A 17,565-nucleotide genomic window follows, 5' to 3' on the forward strand; every position below is an offset into this window, starting at 1 on the left:
GTTTCCTCCAAATCAATAAGGCAATCATAGTTTATTATATATTCTACACATCCTGCATGTACTTGAGGCAGGTTAAAGGACAAATGAAGTGAGAAGAATATGCAGGCTGCCATACTTATTTTCTTTAAAACAATACCAGTTGCCTGGCAGTCCTGTTGATCCATTGGGCTGCAGTAGTGTCTGAATATGACCAGAAACAAGCATACAGCTAGTCTTGTCAGATCTGACAATAATGCCAGAAACACCTGATCTGCTGCATGCTTGTTCAGGGTCTAATACTGGGCGTACACAGCTCGATTTATATTATCAATCGAGCCGCTGATGGCTCGATTGATAATATTTAACCTGTCCGATACCCCGCCGGATCGATTCTGCGCTCGATACCGGCGGGGAGAACAATGGGAGCAAACGAAACGCTGATTAGCAGCGCCCGCAGGGCCGAGCGGGAATCGATCCGCGCGCACGAGCGGTGACGCGCCGGCATCGAGCCGCTGGCTGGATACCAGCACATTCTCGAGCCATGCATGCCCAGCATATGGCTAAAAGTAGAGGATCAGCAGGACAGACAGGCAACTGTTTTTTCTTAAAAGGAAATAAATTGTCAGCCTCCATATCCCTCTCGCTTCAGTTGTCCTTTAAGGCTGCTTTCACAGTGGGACATTACAGGCGCACGTTAAAGCAGCCTGTAACGCAGCCCACCACACAGTAATGAAAAATCAATGGACTGTTCACAGTGCCCATGTTGCGTTACATTGTAACGCTGGACGTTCAAAGAAAGTGCAGCATGCTGTGCGTTATACTGGGCTTTAGCTGCGTTCGACTGCTTGCACATGCTCAGTGACTAGCCACATGGCTAATTAATATTCACTGCACTGTGGTGACATAACCTGGACTCCTAGTGTTGTCAGGATCATGAATGAATTGTTCATTTGATCCGGATCTTTTTTGTGAGTCGAATCAACTGGATCATCACAATGAACGATTCGGTTCACAGTGGATGTCTGTCTGGAAGAAACAAGAACATACAGAATATACAGTGCAGGCAAAGTCGTGACCGGCTACTCATTTCACCACCAGTCTGCTTCCCTAGTAAAATGATTCAAATGATTTGGTTCAAAGATCCGGATCTTTTCAATGATCCGATTCGAATCATCCGAATCCTTGAAAAGATCCGGACTTCCCATCACTATCCTGGAGCGGCTGTTCTATCAGTATAGATAGAATGAAAACAGCGCACCAAGAGCTGCATAACACGGCTCAATCTGACGTCCAACTTACACCACTATGCGTTGCGTTAGGGGCACGTTATGCGACCTTAACATCCCCTAAAACGCAGCGTCTTGGTGTGAAAGAGGCCTAAAGGAACACTAAAGCGAAAAAAAGTAAGCAGCTAATGAAAGACACCTGTACAATTATTCACCATCTACAGTCGCTTCATATTAAGCTTCCTGTGTGGCTATCTGGCAAAGTGTACTATGCGATTCTGCTTTTAGTTTTCAAGTATGGAGAATATTATAGGGTGACAAGCAGTGGCAAGAGACTCGTGCAGAGATCACTTACCGAGACTATGATGCTCGTCCCCCAAGCGCAAGAGAAAAAGTAGAAAGCACTCAGCTGCCCAGATTCGTTGAACTTGCTGTGTTTTGTCTTGGAGAAGTGCATGCGCCTGTTTATTTTCTGAAAAAAGAAAGTTCAATGATGAGAGGAAAAACAACCAATCCAGACCCTCCCAGCTCCTAATTTTGCGTAACAGTTCCCACAGGCGACCAACTCCTACCAGAGGTTGAGATCCAAACAAAAGTGGCAGCCTTTGGCCTGGCACATAGGAAGAGCCACTGCCAACATTCTGGGCAATCTATCAATTTATAATGGGTAAGAGATGGGATGGAAATGCCAAACCAACGTCCACAGTTGCATAATCACTCTTCCATTCAATCTTAGATATCCACGCAACTTCCGACAGGTTTGTGTTACATTAAATCAATCATTTGTACATCCAATCCAACACAGCAGTACTTGTGCACAACAGATCAGAATGTTAAACAATCAGTCTGTTGTGGCACACTCACGTGAGATTGGCGCCTGATTAAGCCACTAGTAAAAATATTGGTAATTTAAATGATCAATATTTTAACATATGCTTACCTGGCACCCATTCTCACATGAACCCTCCCCCTCTTAATGCCCCTCCACCTTATCCTTACCCACATTTCTAGTGCCTTATGTCTGGTACACAGGATGAGATTTTCTGTCATGCTGGGCATACACGGAGCGTTTTCTCCTTATTTTATCGAGCCGCTGATGGCTCGATTGATAATATCCGTCAGGTCCGATGACCCGCCGGAGAGATTCCCCGGGGTCGGACAATAGCGGGGAATTGAGTGGAAGATAAGGAGCACCCGTTGGGGACGAGCGGGGATCGATAGAGGCGCCGGCGGGGACGCGCCGGGATTGATCTGGCGCATAATCGAGGCAGTGTATGCCCAGCATCAGATTTACTGCTAGATTAGTTAGTTATTTTCAACATGTCCGATCTGATTTCCCATTGATTTTCCAATCGATTTCCCATTAACTTCTATGGAAGATCGATTGGAAAATTGTTCGGAAATCAGATCGGACATGTTAGAAATAATCTGGCAATAAATCTGCCAGAAAATCTCATTGTGTGTACCAGACATAACACTAACTTACCCATCCTAGTGCCTAACAGTAACCCAACTACCACTATTTGTAACCAATCATCTACACCATAGATGGTTGGCTCCACAAAACGTTCCAATCGTAGTAGCTAATCAGATACTACCACTGCATCGGCTGCCCAACCCACCGCCTTGGCGCCCAATTACTGATGATTAGCACAGGTCTCTATTGGATGCCTACCAATCCCCATGCCCAATTCACCTGATCTGGTTTCCCACCAGTCTGCAGAGGATTTCACTTTCGATTCTTAGATAACTTATTCAATTTCTACATCACACTTTGTATTGGAAGTAAGCATCTTCCTGTGTGTACCAGCCTATAGTGAGGTGTGTTGGGGTATATTCCCACTTCTGTATTTCCACCTCCACTCCATTAGCCAGGTAGTAGCTTGTGTTAGCATATAGACAGTTGCAGGGAGACTGCGAAAATGAATTATGTGTGGAAATACGTCCCAGATTTCTTACATCTGCACTATTTTAATCTGCTCCAGGATTTTTTTTGTCCTTGAAACATGCTTTTAGGTGAGGAAAGAGATCCGCACCAGGGTTCACTGTTCTCTCTAAGCAAAGGGAACAGGTGTGAAATAAAAGGCTGAGCAGCTCAGCCTGGAATCAGCCCTCTTCTGGGAAACCCCATGGAATGTGTGCTGTACTGACAAAGAAGGCAATTATCAATTTGGTGCTGGAAAAGTCTGTTAATTTCAGCTATTTGTTTGGGAACAATCAATAGGTTTATACTTTTGAGAGAGGAAGTGTAAATGTGTGAAGAATTTGTACAGCACAAAGACTGGTGTTGGTAAATCACGGGATTATATCAAGATATTCTTTACACAGTGCTTGGTGTGCTGTGTACGTGTATGAGATTTATCTCCCTACTATCCTCTTCCTTGACTGACACTAGGTACATTATGTGTCTGGCAGGAGTCCACATAGACTTCTTGTCCTGCCATTGTAAAAGGCAACCCTAATTGGAAACCTTGTTCAACCTGAAAATCCTAGTTTAAGCAATCCAATTCACTTAACCTCAGTGGTCACTTTAGATATCACACAAAACCCAACCTGAAAACATGTTTCGTAGAGCTCTGCACTGGCTATGGCCTGCTGGTGTGAATTATAAGAGCACTTCTGTACATCACAGATCCTGAAAAAAATACTGTATTCAGGAGAAGTATTAATCTTCTATACTTACATCTAAGACGTATTCTTGTATGACAGCATGTAATATTATTGCCACAAGCATATAGAAGAACACTGTAGCCATGTCCTTCATGCCATAGTGGTACAACGAGATTGGTTCAGCTAGAACACCTGTGCGACAGGAGAAATATAAACATTAGCCAAGTCCAAGCTGTATGTCTGTACTGATGAACATCACATTCAGCAAATAACAGCATGTTCTCTAAATATGGGATACATCATGTATGATAAATCTTTTCCAAGGGAAAAAGAGGCATATAATATAATATCCCACCTTCAAAAAAATTGCTCTGATAGGTCACTGCTATACAATTCATTTTGTAATATTAATCAAGTTCTTTCCATGTCAATTTCTCTAGTTTGTCTTAAAGGACCTGTAAATTGAATTAGCATTTTGTAAGCCATTCAAAAGAGTGAGGCAGGCACACCATCAATTGCTGGGTGCTTGATGGGGTGACACAGGCAAGGTCACTTAGTAGTCAATACAGTATGAACAGAGTCCATCAGCACACCAATTAGGATGCAACACACTTTATTGTGCAGTATTCCACATCATACAGAATTGTTTCAGGGACCCCTTTATCAAGGGGTGTGGTATACTAGTGATCAAACAATTCACACTATATAGAATAGACAAATCCCATAACCTCACCCCAAATCAAGCAAACACAGTGACATCATAATGAGTCCCTGGAGGACTCTGCGCTTATATTTTTTAATCCATGAAATCAATGTTTTAGTAAGCTCTTGCACTGAGTGGTCCTCCGATCACTTCGGGAAAGGGGTGGGGGGGGGGGGGGGGGGGGGTGGTGTCATGCACAACAGCAATACATGATAACGTTTATGATTATGCGTTAGCTTGTGGTTAATGTAAAGCATATGTTCTTTGAACAGTTATTCCTGAAATGCTTCTGATCTAAAGGAAAAGCCAGACTTATTTTTTTTGAAGTGAGAACATTTTGTCTTCCAACTTGTTAGCGGGTAGCAAAAATGTTTTCACCAATATGTCTATTCTCTTTACTGCAACATGCTAGTTAGAAGAATCCTGGAAATGACTGGAGGGAATGAGCCATTGCTGATAACTTATCTCAGCTGCTGTGCAAACCTTTGAGTACAGAAAAAGTCACATACTCAATTAGAGGGACGCCTCTGAATCCTCTAGAGGGTACCCAAGCCCTCCCCTTCAGGCCACAAGCCTTTTCTTGGGACCCTCCGAAACTTTGAAGCCACGCTCTAGTCTGTTAATGACTGAGCCCACATTTCACTAGTGCTCTGACGGCCGGCGGCTGTGCAATAGCATGAAGCTGCTTGTGCACAGCATGAAAAGTAGAGCACAAGCAGCTACATGCTACTGCGCAGTTTTAAGCAAACCTATTCGAAATGCCCTAGGCAAATAGGTTCAGAGGGTCACACCGCTGGAACAGCGAGGGCTTCCCTCTACTAAGATATCTATTTAGGGAGCTTTTTCCATACAGGTATACTTAAAGTCGTTTTTGTACCAGGAGCAAAATGTTAACTGCGTCACCATTTCTGCATTCTCCTCTATCAGAGTGGTTATATCATTGGTGGAGTAGGGCCTGATACATTGGCTATCATTCATAAAGCATTTCCGCATGACTTTACCGAACACTCAGCAAAATCCCCATTCATAAAGGCTCTTTCCGCATGAAAAGCTGACATTCCCGTGCAGAGCGATACATTTCCGCCTTGTGCGGAGTTTTTCTAGATTTATCTAGAAAAAGTAACAAACACGTCCATTCATAAAGATTAGAGCAAGCGGTAGGCGGACGGAAAATACAGCTTGCTCGACAGTAGCGATAGGCGGGCGGATTACTTGTAAATGAATGGGACGGACCTCCCAAGCAGCATCAGACAGAGCAGCGCAGGGAGGGAATCGGGCAGCTTTTATGTTTCCGCATGTCTTCCGCCACGCTACCGCCAGCTTCCTCCAGAAAACCTCCGCACTTGTATCGCAACAGGCAACTTTTTTATGAATGATCACCCAGAAGTCTTAAGTACCGCTTGCGGAGAAAAACTGTTTTCCCGCACTACCGACTGCACCTTTATGAATGATAGCCATTGTTGCAGATTTTATATTACTGTCAAACTACTGAAGCTTAGAGTTACATATACATGTGGGCAGGGCTGGATATGCATAAGGCACTGTAGGCACATGCCTACAGGCGCACCTAATGATGGAAAGGCAGCTCACTCTGCTCCCCAAGTGCCTCCCTCCTTCCCTATGCAAAGATGGGATTAGAATGTAAAAAAAGAGGGCTTACTCACCCTGCTCTTGGCTCTTTTCAGTCAAGAGCACCGCTATCTACCTAATACTGAAGTTCCTCTAGCTACCTAATACTTGGGGTCACCTCTAGCTGCTTAATATTGAGGGTACTTCTGGCTAACTATTACTAAGGGGGACCTGTAGCCATCTATGAGGGGCAAGGTAGGTAAGGGAGAAGTGACAGCTGGGACTGCCAGCACACAATGCAGTGCAGTTTGGTGGGGGTTTGTAGGTTCATGGAATGCGAAGTCTATCGGCTTTTGTGATGTAAAACTGGGCCTGCATGTGGGACAACTGTTGCCTGAAACAAACTTTAGGTTAGTTTCCTTGTGATCAGTGTGGCGATGTGCTGCTTGGCTCTCTATCAAGCAGTCCACTCTGTTGTGTTCTATAAGTTCACATATCACATTTGTAATACCGTACGGTACAATATAGTCGCTAGAGAGCCGATGACACCCAAATAATTCTGTCCTTCGTGCAAATTGTATGCAGCGTGGAACTGGGCCAATCAAAAGCGACAGGAAGTACTAGTGTCCAAGCTGCATACAGTTTGCATGTAATGCAAGACGGAATCATTTGCATCCCACTGACCAGCTCTAGCAGTTACACAAGCCTTTTAAAGGGAACCAAGCAAAACTTTTTTCCTGGTTTTTAATAGCTATAGGAGCTGCCATGTTCCCCCTTCTAGCTGCCCATTAATTATCAATTAATTAGGGGAAGGTGTGAAAATAGCATTGGTGACTTCTCTAAACTGTTTGAAGCACAGTGTCCAATCTACCCACCCCCTGCTGATGAAAGCTTTTGTTTGCTCTCTGCTAATGTGAGCAATAAAATAATTACATTAGTCCTTATCTGCATTAAATTTCTGCGGTCGGGCAAGCTTCGTAAGTAGGTTAATAAAACCTATGTTTTTGTAATAATGAGTCACATTGTTGGCATGCATATTAAATTTGGTATTGAGATGCCATGGGTGCTAAAAATTGTGCTTGTTTCACTTTAAGGCTACTTGCACACCAAGACGTTACGTTAGGTGCTACGTTAAGGTCGCATAACGTGCACCTAACGCAAGGGTTGGTGCTCTTCGATGTGGAGGTCAGAGTGAGCCGCGTTGTGCAGCTCACTCTGGCGTCCGTGATGCGTACTCTTGACGCATGCGGCATCACGTGGTCCCGCCGGCCAATCGCCGCACAGAGCGGCCGCACCAGGAAGTAAACACTGCACGTCACAACGTGCAGTGAATATTAATTAGCCATGTGCCTGGCCGCTCTCCGCTCCTCCCTAACATGACTGAGCATGTGCAAACAGTCTAACGCGGCTTAAGCCGTAGCATGCTGCACTTTCGAAAGAACGTGCACCGTTACATGTAACACAACGTGGGCAGTGTGAACAGCCCACTTGTGTTACATTGCTGTACGTTGGGGGAGCGTTACAGGCTGCACTAACGTGCGCCTGTAACGTCCCTGTGTGTAAGCAGCCTAAAGGAAATGGAGATGGCAGCTTCTACAGTCACTCAAACTCGGGTATCAAACAAAGCAGTATATATGCAAGTAATGTAGAACCTGTAAGTGGTTTCATTTTCTGAGAACACGAGGCAAGTTTTCTGGAAACATAATTTCTCTTTAGACTATAAAAACAGGCAGCTGTTTGCTATTGAGCTATAACAGGTACTTTTTCACAATTATCCACTCACAGATGCTATACATAGCTCATACACCCTATACTGCCATTTATATAACTAGCACAAAAATACGAGGTAAATCATTTACAAAATCACATAATATTGAATTATTGTGGAATTAATGGCTTTGAAATAGCTGCCATGAAAATTAGTGCACAGCACGTGTAGCGTTGAATGTTTAACATCGATAGAAGCCAAACACAAGTGCCAAGAACATTTCAAATATATGTAATTAAAGGAGGATTAAGTGGAGTGTTCTTATTAATACTGCAACCACACTAGCAACTATAGCTTAGAGAAATGCAAATTGTGGAGGGACTATTTCCCACCAGCAGCTAAGAATATGCAAATCCAAGCCATTCTGGGACTTGAAGTTCATCAGTTCCAAGATTTTACATCCTCTATTCAGAAGGGTACAGGATCCTGGCTGGGGCATGCAGCTCTCTGGCCACAGGATCCTGGCTGGGGCATGCAGCTCTATGGCCACAGGATCCTGGCTGGGCCATGCAGCTCTCTGGCCACAGGATCCTGGCTGGGCCATGCAGCTCTCTGGCCACAGGATCCTGGCTGGGCCATGCAGCTCTCTGGCCACAGGATCCTGGCTGGGCCATGCAGCTCTCTGGCCACAGGATCCTGGCTGGGCCATGCAGCTCTCTGGCCACAGGATCCTGGCTGGGCCATGCAGCTCTCTGGCCACAGGATCCTGGCTGGGCCATGCAGCTCTCTGGCCACAGGATCCTGGCTGGGCCATGCAGCTCTCTGGCCACAGGATCATGGCTGGGGCATGCAGCTCTCTAGCCACAGGGGCTTAGGTAGGTAGCTCTCTGGGCACAGGATATTGGCTTGGGCATGCAGTTGTCTGGGCACCAGATCCTGGCTTGGGCATGCAGCTGTCTGGGCACAGGATGCCGATTTGGGCATGCAGCTCTGTGACACAGGATATTGGCTTGAGCAGGTAGCTCTTTGGGCACAGGATCCTGGTTTGGTCATGCAGCTCGCTGGGCAAAGAATACTGGCTTGGGCAGGTAGCTTTTTGAGCACATTAACCTAGCTTGGGCATGCAGTTCTCTAAGCAAGCTCCACTGGCACAGTAATGAGGCATTGTGGTGACAATGCCCAAGCTCATTCACAGTTCTTCATTACTGTATTGAAGAAGGTGACAAGTTACACAGCAAGCTACTGACACACTGCTGGGGTGGAGGGTTTGATGAGTAGAGTGGATGACTGAGATCCTGTTCATGGTGACGCAAATTAAATTCATAGGCAATTTGAAGAGTGTTTCTCTGCACTTCAAGCCTCTCTAGTGATTCAGCATGTGTTGTATTCAAACAAGTGTAGCAAACACTCAAATGTGCTCAAGTGTACCTCAGCTGACATGTGACATGAGGAGATAAACCTGTATATGGACAGTGTCATTCCAGCACATAACTAGGCTTTGTCGTGTGCACAACCCCAGCCCCCCTCCCTTTTTTTTTTACTCGCTGTAAAGTTCAGGAATTCAAATGAAAGTTTCTTAGGTAATGCTGGCAATACACATATACATTTCCGCCAAATATTCAAAACCAACCATCCTCTTTCAGCATATTAATTTACAATAGATGCCAGCAGGGAATCTTCAGGAAGTTGATTGATTCGATTCAGTGCAACATTATTGGTTGTGGATCTACCACCACTTAACCTAGATTTTCCATCCTGTCTGGTCGATATTTTCAATCAATTTTTGGTCAGATCGATCTAAATTTACTGCATCTGATCAGACATTTAAAAGGTAATCGATTCCCATCCAAATTTATCAGAGTAATCGCGTCTCCAGGCAATCAAATGGAAAAACCAATATGTGTATGTGCACTTTAAAGCACATCTGGGACAAAGCTATTACACGGCTTTATACGTATCTTGGGCTTCCTCCAGTCCACTCCATGGGACAAAGCTATTACACGGCTTTATACGTATCTTGGGCTTCCTCCAGTCCCCTGTAGTCTGTCTGCTACCTTGCCGTTCTCAGACCCGGTAAAGTACCCGACTGAGTCAATCGAGGACTGCTGCGCATCTGCAGTCCCGGCTGCGTCCATCCCCTCTGGCCAGGACTGGCTATAGGAGCGCGATCAGGAGGGTGCGCATGGCCAGGACCACGAATGCGCAGTGGCCCGCAACCAGGCTGGATCGCAAACTCCACTGCAGTGCAATGAAGGGGTATACATGTAAAAACAGCACCGACAAATTTTGGTGCAAAATGAAGCCGATAAACGGCTTACTGTGGTTCTGAACGAGTCCCGGCAGCGTTAATTACTATACCCCCTTCCAGGTCGCCGTGGATAGTGGGGAAAGACCTAATTCTGGCAGACGAAATACACTGTTTAAGCGAATTGGGCTCCGTCTTTCGCTGGCACCCAAATTAGCTTCTGAGCGCTGCTATATCCTTAATTCACATTACGGTCTATGGTTCTCCAAATTTGCCCTGGCCGAATTGTACGGCTTTGATGGAGAGAACCAGAAGACACAGAGGGAGCTAACAGACTACAGGGGGCTGGAGGAAGCCTCAGGTAAGTATAAAAATTGTGATAGCTTTGTCTCAGGTTTACTTTAACCCACAGTGATAACTAAATACAACCAAAGCCACATTTTTAGTCCGTTCTCCGCTCATTGCAAAACTGACAGTGAATGGCTCCTATTTTACAAATAGGAGCTGTTCACACTTGTCAGCCTGCAGCGGATCCAATGGGTGTGTTCCAAAATTTAGCATATAGGGTAGGGCATCCGCCTCGGGCTCCAGCCAGACCACAGCGGACCATCGGAGCAGACGCTACACTGTCGGTTCCTGCTGGCTGCACCTACTGATTTTCCCATTTTATTCTTGGCAGTTTTGAGTGAACGAGCAGAGGAACAAGAGCACAGAGAGAGGATCTTGTGTTCTTAGGCAAGTATTTAAGTCGTTTGTTTTGGGTTTTTTAGGTCGCTTCAGGTATGCTTTAAAATACTTATCCAGCTGAGACAATAACATTAAATCTATTTTTTTAGCCTTTACATCACAAAATAAAACTGTGGTATTCTAGAAAACAAATCCTATGTAGGAGCAGAAGGATAGATACAATTGTTTCTCATTAGTTTATTTATAGTTCTGGTTTGTTTTTTAAATTTGGTATGCAAATGAATGCATTTTTGTCCCTTGGAAATATGAATTGCCCCCAGTGGAGAGCTAGAATGAATCGTCCCACACTATTTTCGCATACGTCACATCTCTGCCACCTCTTCCTCCCCACTGTTTTTTCATACTCCACATGTGACCAAACAAACAGGCATACTTCTGCCACTAGTAAAAACTAACCTGCACAAGTCTAGGGAATGTCGTCACTCTAGTATATGTCAAGGCTGCTCAAATATTTACACAGCTACATGCATATGGCTTCGTTAATATGCAAACTTCTATTTAAAGTAATGGTGACAGGACTCAAGTCACAGTCCTTACTGGCTGGCTGCACAGAGATAAACAAGAGCTATGTCTTTAAATAGATCACAGCACACAGCTAGTAATTAGTTTGTACTCAGCTTGAGTCTTTAAAGATACAATATGAATCAATTTTCTTCTTCACAGATTCAGAAAAGCCTTAAAGTGGGATGAAACTCCATATTAACTGAAAATTTTTTAATAAATCCATTAAGAAATGTATTTAGCGTACGTATCCTGTTAGCGGTTAGTTTTAAGAGAAATTGGATATGAAAAAAAAAAAAAAAGCATATTTCTGCTGGTTTCCATCTTTACGGTTTCTCTGTGATGCTTCACTTCTGCCATTTTCTTTTTTTTAACCCAGCTCAGTGTTAATTTATTGCTTATTTTACAGATTACTGCCCCTCCTACAGAAAACATCACCTAGATAACAGGTTTACATCACTGTGTAAGCTCTTCAAATGGAAGAGGATATTAAATTATCTTCTGTCATAGTATCTTTATCTTATCTGAAATGGGAAGTTTCAGTTATTTGCATTTTGAGATAAGGCTATTACTGTAGATTAAAAAAAAAAGAAAAACTTCCCACAATCCTCCTGGCACTGCCCAGCTTGATACAGTTTAGCAAAGGCACACAGACCAGATAAATAAATAAAATTAGTGGACATATAGTGACACATTTTTGAAAAGAAAAAAAAAAGTGTTAGTTTTGGTGCACTAACTATTTTAGGCAATTTTTTATTTTTGGTACTACTGCGCATGCACGGGTGGGCTCAAGCTTCTAATACATGGCCATGAATGTGGAAGGGGAGCCACGTGGCCCCAATGTGGATGGGGCCGCACTCAGCAACAGGGGCACTGCGGCCCACCGAGGGAAGCCTCAATAGGATCCTGAGGCATCCCTCTCTGCAAGGGTAACGGCGTATTTTGAACGCTTTAAGAAACATTAAAACAATACAATAATGGATATACCAAGCATTGATAACAAACTTTCTAAATTATATTTAATAAAACGTACCTTCTACTGGAATGGTGACATTATACTGTAATGTGACAAACATAACTGCCGCTTTTGCTGTAATCTAGAGGGAGGAAAAAAGACGAAACATATGTAAAGAAATACTCCATATTGATGTACAGATAATTGAAAAGATCCCATTACATCATGCTGAGCAACCAATACAAGCTCCCTTCTCCACAACAGGAGAGCATATATCCCTGCAGCTCAGTTTCCTCTTCCTCCCCACCTCTATCCATGCAGTTAGAAGAGAGAGTCTTCTCTGACCCACAATCGCAACATTTTTGTGCACAAAGTAAAGCAGTATATTGCCATTATTTTATAATTCTTGTAAGGTGCAGGAATGTCAAACGCAGTATGAACAGTATAAGCCATTATACTACTGCTTATTCCTATAAAAAAAAAAAAATAAAGATAAACTGTTGTCTGTTCCGATACCTGCTTTCAAGAGAAACCGTAACCCAGGATTGAACTTCATCCCAATCAGTAGCTGATATCCCCTTTCCCATGAGAAATCTATTCCTTTTCTCAAATGGATCAGGGGGCTTTGTGTGGCTGATATTGTGGCGAAACCCCTCCTACATTTTGATGTCAGGACCAGGATGCTGACCTCATACTGTGGGAGCCTTGTTGCATTGTGGGAAATAACGGCTGTTTCAAACTGCCAAAAATGCCTCATCTCTTTCCACAGACATCTCCTGCCGGCAGTAAAAATGTTGCCATGGGATAAATGTCAGAATGTAAATCAGGGAGAGGAAAGATTTTACAATGAGCAAATACTGAGGCCCCATTCACACTTGAGCGTTTTGCCGGCGATTTTGGCCAAACACTCAAGCAATAGCGCTAGTGCAATAATAACCTATGGGCCCGTTCTCACTAGGGCGATTTGCGCTAATCGCTGGCGATTAACGCAAATCGCCAAACGTAAGTTTGTACCCTGCACCATTTTCAGGCGATTTCTCAGCAATCGTGTTTAGTGCTATAGAAGCGCTAATCGATAAAGAGTTGTTTTGAGACCCCCATGGTGCTACTTTTCCGAGAAAATTAAAAGAGGGGGAAAACTTACAATTGACCCCCTTAAATACTCTCTCATAATTGGATTCACCTGTGTATGTAGGTCAGGGGTCACTGAGCTTACCAAGCCAATTTGAGTTCCAATATTTAGTTCTAAAGGTTTTGGAATCAATTAAATGACAACAGTGCCCACATTTATGCACCTGCCTAATTGTATTTTACCATTTCAGTCCGAGGGCAATTTTTACATATAGGTGCTGCTCCCATTCATTTGCCAATAACTTTATTACTACTTATCACACCTAAATGATCTTTATATTGTTTTTTTCAGGACAAATTAGGCTTTTAGTGTGTGTTAATTTTATTTATTAATCACCTTATTTTCTCTGCATTTTAAAGGGTAAATAAGGGGAAGAATAGAACAAACAATTTCTCCAATTAAATCCACTATAGCTTTACATTAAACAGTGACTGTAAAGGCCCATACACACGTCGGATTTGCACGAACGACGGGTCGTTTGAACGTTCCGTCGTTCGCACGTTTCCGCATGAAATCCGGCGTGTGTACAGACTATCAATCGCCGGGCGGATCGCTGGTAACCAGTCTTATCTCCCGAACGATAGTCTGTACACACGCCGGATTTCATGCGGAAACGTGCGAACGACGGAACGTTCAAACGACCCGTCGTTCGCGCAAATCCGACGTGTGTATGGGCCTTAAGTTAAACCTACTGATTTTATTTGCTCACCCATCCTGGTTATTGCAACATTTAGATTATGTTCCTAGCACAATGTATGGTGACAATATTGTATTTAGAAATATAGGTGTCTTTTTTCTATTTTTCTATTTTTTTTGCTTTCTCATTGTACACTATCAATGATAACAAGACCCCATTTTCAAAAATAATAGTAATATACCCTCATGGCATACATATTTAAAAAGCCCTTCATGTTTAGTTAGCCAATAAATGGTATCATCCTGATTTAAAACTTCTTGCATTTAAAAAGCCAGGTTCCTAAGGCAACAATATATGTTTGTTTTTGTTTTTTTTATATTCTGTCACTTTGTTTTCATTTTACAAGTCTTTTATTTTGCTACAAAATATGCAAAATGTGATTTCTTTTGATTCAGTTTGTGACTAAAAAGAATACAGGAGACATGGGCCTCAACCCTAAAACTCTTTAAACTCTATTCTACTACCTATCACGGTTAAAATGTTACCACATTATGTCTCTTGTAGTGTTGCTAAAACTTTCCCAAGTTTGATCATAATTCTGAAAATGTCTTTTTATGTTTGATTGAGTTTGTCCATATCTATTTTTCATGTGACGAGAGTCCAAGATTTAAGACACACCAAAATGAATTTTACAATGCGTCACGGTTAAAATGATACCACATGTGCCTCATTTAGTAACAAACTGGTGGTGCACTGTCCACAACAACACTGGACAAATATATTTGTCCAGTTGTCTTTAAGTGGTTAAACAATTATTGCACACTTTCTGTAAATCCAATAAACTTCATTTCACTTCTCAGAGATCACTGTGTGTCTCCTATATGATACATTTAACTGAAAATTGTTATAACAACCAATGATTTATACAGGAAAATCATGATGATTAACAAGGTTGCCCAAACTTTTACATCCCACTGTATATGGAAGCTGCCATATTTATTTCCTTTCCTCCAGTACCAGTTGCCTGGCAGTCCTGCTGATCTATTTGGCTGCAGTAGTATCTGAAGAACACCAGACTCAAGCATGCAGCTAATCTCGTCAGATCCGACAAAGTCAGAAACACCTGATCTGTTGCATGCTTGTTCAGGGTCTGTGGCTAAAAGCATCAGACAGAATATTAGCAGAACAGCCAGAAAAACTGGTATGGTTTTAGAGGAAAAAAATATGGCAGCCTCCATATCCCTTTTGCTTCAGTTGTCCTTTAACAAATGCTCCCTGCACAGGAGGGAGACTGCATATTTCTGTCTGAGATTTTTAAATTGCCATGAGCTAAACATCTTGTGTGAAGGTCTGCTCAGCTGCGTAGCTCTGTGCTGCCACGTTAACATCCCTGTGCAGTTCCAGGCACAGAGCCAGCACAGCACGCTTCAACCGCTGGAACATAGAGAATATTCCACACACCCAGGGTCTCCACATGTACTAGAGAGCAGACAAAAAGCCTGGAGCACCACTTCCATCCAGTCACACTCAGCTGTAAGTCCTACACTCAATATATGCACACCATGCACAACCAAACCTGCTATGCAGAACACAAAACTCACATCAGAATAGATGTCACAATGTGCCCACACATCAGATGAATGTCGTTTAAAATAGATAAAAATGTTTTTTTTAAGCCGGTATAATTACATTTTGCTGTGGAATACTTAGGGCACAGTAGGGGGCATTGAAGGCATGGGGAACAGAGGTGAGACAGAGGGGGACATTGGAGGCACAGGGGGACAGAGATAACAGTGGGGGGCCAAAGAAGGACACTTACAGCATGGGAAACAGAGGTGACATGAAGGGGATCACTGGAGGCACAGGGGACAGAGGTAACAGTGCGGGACAGAGGTTGCACAGAGGGGAACACTGAAGGCACAGGGGAACAGTGGTGACAGAGAGGGGGACATAGAGGAAGTACAGTGGACAGAGATGGCACAGTGTTTCAACTTAAGAACAGATTCAAGTTCAAACAAACCTTCAGTTCCCCATCTCGTTCGTTAACTGGCGACTACCTTTACTTCTATTACCGTACTTGGTACCTAGCTTAACAAGTGAGTAAGCAGAATGGCACTGCTTCTTGCAATACACCCAAATCTTGCAGCATCTAGCAGTTTGGTGGTGAAAACACCCAACAATGAAGGCTGTTTCACAAAATCCTTTCCAGCTGTTATCAGGTCTTATCACAATGGCAGACTGTTTCCAATCAGATATTTTCCACTGATAGGACCAATCTGATATGTGCACACACTTCTCTCTACAAAGTGGCATTTCTGAGAAAATAATCTTGCAACAATACATATGTAAAGCTTGTTATTTATCCAGGTTACAGAATATGCACAACCTGTCAACACCAAACAACATTTCCTATGTGAGACATAAAATTGTAGCCCAGGACCTCATGTGGGGGAGTCTATTGGTCAGCCATCACTCTACAGTAGAGCATCCTTTGGTATTTAGTGGCTTCCCTCCCAACCTGCGTTGCAATTTGCAGTGTACTGGCAGTGAAGGCAGTAGAAGAGTATCGAACCTGATCCGGGGCCAGACACGCACCACTGCGACTCCCATATCTTCCTCCGCATTCAGCCTCTAGTGTTTGAATTCACTTGCTACTTCCTAGGGTAAGGATTTCAAAACACTAGAGGAGGAATGCGAAGGAATACACAGTAGTTGCAGTGCAGAGTGTCTGGCTACAGATCAGGTGATATGCTCTCCCACCGCCTCCACTGCCAGTACTCTGCAATTTGGGAACACAGGGACTAGGGTAGGCAGTCAACTAGGGAACACTCTACAGGAGAGGGATTTTAGACCACTAGACACTAGGTAACGCTATATGGGGGAAGGGAGTGGGGACTACTAGACACCAGGGTCCATATGCAATTAACTTTCTCCTGAGTTTTCTCCTTGGTGATGTTTTTGAACTTTTCAATATAATGCCTTTTAAACTACCAGAAAGCAAAAAAAATATTGAGTACCAACTTTTTGGTACTTTTTTAGTTGAAACGCGCTGAAAAGTTATTTTAAATCGAATATGAAAAATAATCTACTAGGAGAAAACTCAGGTGAAAAAGTGAATTGTATATGGCCCCAGGTGTGATGTATGGGGGAGGGAGGACAGCCACTAGACTACCAGATAACACTATGGGAGAAGGACCACTGAACACTAGGTATTACAGTATAGGGGAAAGGGCAATACTAGAAGTCTGGTACACTGCAGTGTTCTCCCCAGGCTCTTTTAGCCGGGTGCTCCACCCGGCTAGTTTTGATGAGCACCCCAGCTGTCATTGGCTCACCTCCTCCTATGCTATAAGGAGAGTTGCTCACAGAAGCACCAGCCCTGCATTTTCTCATATTGCCCCACCCAGCTAGAAAATTTTTGGGGGAGAACACTGCACTGTATAGGAGAGGGAGGACCACCAGACACCAGGTATGATGTGCGAGTGGGGGGTTGCAGAGGGAGGACGTCCACTAGACCAACAGGTAACTCCGTGGAAGAGGAAGGACCACTAGA

The 17,565-nt window shown here is 43.5% G+C and overlaps 1 protein-coding gene across 1 annotated transcript in view; it reads right to left on the reverse strand.

Annotated features, from left to right (window-relative positions):
* TRAM1 (translocation associated membrane protein 1) overlaps positions 1 to 17,565 on the reverse strand; it is a 59,931-nt gene that overhangs the window by 24,870 nt on the left and 17,496 nt on the right. Inside the window, exons 2-4 of the mRNA XM_068237489.1 lie at positions 12,322 to 12,385; positions 3,889 to 4,007; positions 1,561 to 1,677 (exon numbers count right to left, since the gene is read on the reverse strand). Coding sequence (XP_068093590.1) covers positions 1,561 to 1,677; positions 3,889 to 4,007; positions 12,322 to 12,385 — 300 coding nt within the window. The remainder of the gene's footprint in view (positions 1 to 1,560; positions 1,678 to 3,888; positions 4,008 to 12,321; positions 12,386 to 17,565) is intronic.

This window comes from Hyperolius riggenbachi, chromosome 5, assembly GCF_040937935.1.
Source record: "Hyperolius riggenbachi isolate aHypRig1 chromosome 5, aHypRig1.pri, whole genome shotgun sequence".
Lineage (NCBI taxonomy): Eukaryota > Metazoa > Chordata > Amphibia > Anura > Hyperoliidae > Hyperolius > Hyperolius riggenbachi.